General features: G+C 43.8%; 1 protein-coding gene across 1 annotated transcript; it reads left to right on the top strand.

Annotated features, from left to right (window-relative positions):
* The first annotated feature begins 586 nt into the window (after positions 1-586).
* Positions 587-5070, top strand: LOC120773625 (endothelial lipase-like). Its single transcript, XM_040102630.1, has 2 exons — positions 587-683; positions 4580-5070. The coding sequence occupies exons 1-2, from the start codon at positions 587-589 to the stop codon at positions 5068-5070; spliced, it is 588 nt and encodes a 195-aa protein (XP_039958564.1).
* Positions 5071-6593: the final 1523 nt, after the last annotated feature.

Here is a 6593-nt window from a genome sequence, read left to right as displayed (position 1 = left end):
AAAAACGTTGAAATTTTTGGAAAAACGGAGTCTAGAGTTCGCGAAAGAGATGCTTGTTAACGAACCTGAGTACCCTACATTCATCAAACGGACTTTTACTGCTGATAAGACGTGGCTTTATGAATATGAAGTCAAAAATGTTCAACAATCTATCGAATGATACTCCAAAAACAAACCAAAATCGAAAAAAAAACAAAATTTTTGCAACAAAATTGTTTCGAAGGCACTGATGGCCGTCCCAGCCAAAGCCTTTAAAAACATATATTGAAAATTGGATTAAAGGTTAAAATGTCTATGGTGGCTCAAAATAAGTATATTTTGAAGCCGAAAATAAATACCTTTTAAAGGTTCAGGTCAATTTGATCTGATAATATACCGTATTTAGTTACGATCTCGGTCGCTTTTCAGTTAAAATCCGGCAACAAGCGCCTTAAGGTAGACTCATAAAAACGAAACAGTCGAGCAAAGCATCGGAAATAGGTTAAGTTATGTTATTCTGGTAGGCCACGCATAGACCAGTTTTGGTCCTTTACGATACCAGATGAAGTTCACTTGCTAAGTTCAAGAGGAATAGTCGTCCTTTAGGATGCCTGCGCTTAACGTGGCTTTACTATCGATACCTCTGCCAGTGTATCATACCGTGGAGACTGTAGATGCTTACAGCGTAGTTTTGCCAATGCAAGGCAAGTGCACAAGCGATGGTCTATTGTTTCCCAGGTGAATTATTCTCAATTTGTCAGTCCCATGCTGCGAACGTCTGTTGCCACCAGCCAGCTTCGGAGATATATATTCTCGTTGTAAAACCCTAATACACTCTATACATTATTTCTATACGCTTTAGAGCCGCAGTTAACGTCTTACTAACTTCTTCTTCTTCTTCTTAATTGGCGTAGAAACCGCTTACGCGATTATAGCCGAGTTAACAACAGCGCGCCAGTCGTTTCTTCTTTTCGCTACGTGGCGCCAATTGGATATTCCAAGCGAAGCCAGGTCCTTATCCACTTGGTCCTTCCAACGGAGTGGAGGTCTTCCTCTTCTTCTGCTTCCCCCGGCGGGTACTGCGTCGAATACTTTCAGAGCTGAAATGTTTTCATCCATTCGGACAACATGACCTAGCCAGCGTAGCCGCTGTCTTTTAATTCGCTGAACTATGTCAATGTCGTCGTATATCTCGTACAGCTCATCGTTCCATCGAATGCGATATTCGCCGTGGCTAATGCGCAAAGGACCATACATTTTTCGCAGAATTTTCGGCTGCTGTCATCGCCCAAGCCTCTGCACCATATAGCAGGACGAGAATTATGAGCGACTTATAGAGTTTAGCTTTTGTTCGTCGAGAGAGGACTTTACTTTTCAATTGCCTACTCAGTCCGAAGTAGCACCTGTTGGCAAGAGCAATCCTGCGTTGGATTTCCAGGCTGACATTGTTGGTGGTGTTTACGCTGGTTCCAAGATAGACGAAATTATCTACGACTTCAAAGTTATGACTGTCAACAGTGACGTGAGAGCCAAAGTCGCGAAGTGCGACGACTGTTTGTTTGATGACAGGAGACTTTATTTCCCGTTTTGCCCTCGTTCACTGCCAGACCCAGTTTCTGTGCTTCCTTGTCCAGCCTGGAGAAAGCAGAACTAACGGCGCGGGTGTTGAGGCCGATGATATCAATATCATCGGCATACGCCAGCAGCTGTACACTCTTATAGAAGATGGTACCTTCTCTATTTAGTTCTGCAGCTAGAACTATTTCCTCCAGAAACAGGTTGAAGAAGTCGCACGGTAGGGAGTCGCCTTGTCTGAAACCTCGTGTGGTATCGAACGGCTCGGAGAGGTCCTTCCCGATCCTGACGGAGCTTTTGGTGTTGCTCAACGTCAGTTTACACAGCCGTATTAGTTTTGCGGGGATACCAAATTCAGACATCGCGGCATAAAGGCAGCTCCTTTTCGTGCTGTCGAAAGCAGCTTTGAAATCGACGAAGAGGTGGTGTGTGTCGATTCTCCTTTCACGGGTCTTTTCCAAGATTTGGCGCTGGGTAATATCTGGTCGGTTGTTGATTTTCCAGGTCTGAAGCCACACTGATAAGGTCCAATCAGTTTTTTGACGGTGGGCTTTAATCATTCACACAATACGCTCGATAGAACCTTATATGCGATGTTGAGGAGGCTTGTCCCACGATAGTTGGCGCAGATTGTGGGGTCTCCTTTTTTATGGATTGGGCATAGCACACTTAAATTCCAATCGTTGGGCATGCTTTCGTCCGACCATATTTTACAAAGAAGCTGATGCATGCTCCCTATTAGTTCTTCGCCGCCGTGTTTGAATAGCTCGGCCGGCAGTCCGTCGGCCTCTGCCGCTTTGTTGTTTTTCAGGCGGGCAATTGCCATTCGAACTTCTTCATGGTCGGGCAATGGAACGTCTGCTCCATCGTCATCGATTGGGGAATCGGGTTCGCCTTCTCCTGGCGTTGTGCGTTCACTGCCATTCAGCAGGCTGGAGAAGTGTTCCCTCTATAATTTAAGTATGCTCTGGGCATCGGTCACTAGGTCACCTTTGGGGGTTCTACAAGAGTATGCTCCGGTCTTGAAACCATCTGTAAGCCGCCGCATTTTTTCGTAGAATTTTCGAGCATTAGCCCTGTCGGCCAGATTATCAAGCTCTTCGTACTCACGCATTTCAGCCTTTTTCTTTTTCTGTCTACAAATGCGTCTCGCTTCCCTTTTTAACTCTCGGTATCTATCCCATCCCGCACGTGTTGTGGTCGATCGTAACGTTGCGAGTTAGGCAGTCTGTTTTCTCTCCGCTGCGACACGGCACTCCTCGTCGTACCACGTAAGGAATTTGAAATTCCGTCCCACAGTTCCCTTATACCGGGTTGTTGACGAGTGCTCTCAGAGAGCAGGTGTGCAAGCCGAGTAGAAAATCGTTCGGCTGTCTGTTGTGATTGCAGCTTCTCGACGTCAAACCTTCCTTGTGCTTGTTGGCGTGTATTTTTTGCTGCACAGAGGCGGGTGCGAATCTTGGATGCAACAAGATAGTGATCCGAGTCGATGTTAGGACCTCGGAGCGCACGCACATCTAAAACGCTGGAGACGTGTCTTCCGTCTATCGCAACATGATCGATCTGGTTGGTAGTTTTTCGATCCGGAGACAGCCAGGTAGCTTGATAAATCTTTTTATGCTGGAATCTAGTACTACAGAGAACTATATTTCGGGCCCCGGCGAAGTCAATCAGCCTCAACCCATTTGGAGATGTTTCGTCGTGGAGGCTGAATTCACCGACCGTAGTGCCAAATATACCTTCTTTGCCCACCCTGGCGTTAAAGTCGCCAAGCACGATTTTGACATCGTGGCGGGGGCAGCTCTCATAAGTGCGCTCCAAGCACTCATAAAAGACATCTTTGGTCACATCGTCCTTCTCTTCCGTCGGGGCGTGGGCGCAAATCAGCGATATGTTGAAGAACCTCGCTTTGATGCGGATTGTGGCTAGACGTTCATTAACCGCAGTGAATGATATTACTCGGCGACGGAGTCTCTCTCCCACCACGAATCCAACACCAAACTTGGCTCCTTTATATGGCCACTGTAGTAAATGTCACAAGTACCTACTCGTCTCTGTCCTTGTCCCGTCCATCGCATTTCTTGGACGGCGGTGATTTCAGCCTTTATTTTTGCGAGGACAGCAACCAGCTGGACAGCGGCCCCTTCCCAATTAAGGGTCCGGACATTCCAGGTGCTTGCCCTCAAATCGTAGTCCTTATTCCGTTTGCCATGGTCGTCATCAAAAGAGGGGTCTCTGGCTGTTTAAACTCCGAGGCTGTTTAAACTTTTTCATTGGTACTGATTTTTACGTGGTGGGTCCCAAACCCAGCGCACAACCCTATGTAGGGGATGTTTCGCCTTCTCACATTAGCTCTCCCTCGAACGGATGTTCTTAGGCTACTCAGAGGATACTTGGTCAAAGACCGGAAGTAGTGAGCTGCTTGAGCCATGTGTAAAAGAATCGTTTCTGGCCACTCCCAAGTGAATGGCGATCAGATAATTTTCCTCACTTGCGTGAACTTCTACACATGACTCCATCTTCCGTCTTACTAACACTACACTAAGTAAGAGTTCACTAGATGATCGTGTGAGAGTAAATTCTTTGCTGATATTTTGTGAGAGAACTCACTAACTTTTGTGTGTGGAGCGCATTACTCGCAGCTTCTAAACAGTTTTCCACATGCTCTTGACGTCCGCTATATAAATGGATGCGAAACTTAGTGACTGCGAATAATTTTTAAAAAAAGTAAAGAAGAATGACGTGCTCACTAACTCGCTTAAATACCATTACACTTTTATTAGTAATTTTCAATACCGGTACGGAAGCAGGACTCACAAACATATTTGCAGGGGCTATTAATATCGGAGCTAGAGTGGTTACTACTTTTACAACATGATCGGGAATATTTTCTTACACCGCGAATAAGCTAATCGGCTTTTCATTAACGACTATCGCCGAAGTTGTCGATAGAATCTGTAAGTGTTTCACTTCGAAAATTATGCAGAGGCTATCAACCGTTGATCTATTACCTCAGGTACAATAGGGCTCAGAATCAAGAGACATATATGGTGGAGCGAAGTGGACTTGACGCACATAAAATTTCAACTGCGCACGGCCTGTTCGAAATACATGTACTCTTTAAGGGATGCTTGGAAACTGCTGAATAATTCCGACTTCCATCCGTATCGGAAGGTGGTCATTATGGTCAGCGGTTGGGCGCAAACAGTAAATCACTCGGACACCATCGATAAAATGGCGAAAGTGTTTAACTGTCGTGGCGATGTTAATTTTTTGGCGCTTGATATGGACCAATACCTGAACACCTTCTACATTTGGGCTGTACAGAATACGGACAGTATTGCCTTAGGTCTAGCTCAGGGCCTTACAATGTTGAAGGAAGTGATACTAATTAGTAATATACAACTAATCGGTCATAGTTTGGGTGCGCATATTGTCGGTCATGCCGGTCGTTATTTCACGGAGAGGACGGGCGAAAAGTTACCATACATCACGGGTTTGGATCCGGCGAAGTAAGGTCTAGCTGCAGAACAAAGGATTGGAAGAGATGATGCACATAAGGTGGAAATACTTCATACGAATCCCGGTGTGTTGGGCATCGCAGAGCCATTGGGCCACATTGACTTATATGCGTCATTCTTACGTCCATACGCCAACGGCTGCCGGGATGTTGTTTGTTCGCATACGCGTGCTGTGGACTATTACGTGGAGTTTCTGTATCCGGGCAATAAACGCGGTTTTCTTGCCAAGCGATGCGCTTCGTGGGAGCATTTGCGTGCGGAGCAATGCACGGGAAAAAATTATGTCACGGGCAATATATGTAGATTACAGTGTTGGTGGGGAGATATTTGGATTTGAATGCGCGGTCGCCATTTGTTAGGGACAGTCTATCGAAATATGGCTCGCGGCAGTGGGATTGTGGTCTACGTCAGAGTTAGAGTCACACAAAATAAATTATAATTGAATAAAAATTATATAAATTAAAATTATAAATTATTTATTGTCTTTTCCACTAAAAAATAAAAATCGCACACCTGTTGTTATATTATATAAGTTATAAATATTGTAAAAAGCAATTGTATATAAGCTATTCATATGTTAATAGAGTTAACTAAAAAACTTTTGTATTAGAACATCTGAAAGTATTACAGAAAATTTGCAATAGCTTTCTTTTCTGAGCAATGCATTATAGTTTTTTTTTTATTAGCTATTAGCGCAATGCTTTAGAATAGGATCCGCTGACGTACACTCGATATACGAGTATAAAACAGTGAGAGCAACGAGTCAAAGGACAATGGGAATATTAATTAAACAAAAAAAAAAACAATAATAATGAAAAAGAAGGCAAAAAATCTTAACCGCATTTGGAACGAAGAGCAACCTGAAGAAATTCAAGAGCTGCCGGTTTGGTGTGGCTTGTGGGCCGGTGGAATGATCGGTTCATACTTCTTCAAAAATTCTTCAATGGCGACCGTTATAGCGCCATGATAACCGACTACTTGATGACTGAAATCGAAGCTCGTGACTGGATTTATTAAGATAATACTTTGGTGAGCAGATAATTTCACGTTTTGGGCCGGTCGATTGACCACCAAGATCGTCTAATATCACACAGTTAGACTTATTCCTGTGGGTATATATAAAGTTTGAAGTTTATGTTGACAATCATCCTTCGATCCAGGCCTTAAACCATACACCATGCGTGTCATTCAAAAGTTTCCAGTCGAAATGCTCGACCGAGCCATTAAAAATTTCAACGGATAGTCAATCCCGAGCCAACTTTTGATAGATATAATCTTCAAAAAATATATGCCAAAGGATATTCCTTCGAATGATAATAAACATTCTCCAAAAAATTTTAAGTTTCTACGTTTTCTTAAAAAAAAATAGGGAACCTCGATACCACGATTTACATAGGTACTAGTATAATATATACTTCATAGAGCATCCCTCTCGGTGTTACAAATTCGATATCCTTTGTTCAGTATATAAGAATACTGACAAGTGAGCAGCTACTTGGGGGGAAAAAGGTACGTGTG

The sequence above is a fragment of the Bactrocera tryoni genome, chromosome 4, assembly GCF_016617805.1.
Source record: "Bactrocera tryoni isolate S06 chromosome 4, CSIRO_BtryS06_freeze2, whole genome shotgun sequence".
In the NCBI taxonomy this organism is placed as follows: Eukaryota; Metazoa; Arthropoda; class Insecta; order Diptera; family Tephritidae; genus Bactrocera; species Bactrocera tryoni.
Note: the sequence above shows the minus strand (reverse complement) of the source record. Positions and strands in the feature narration are given on the sequence as shown.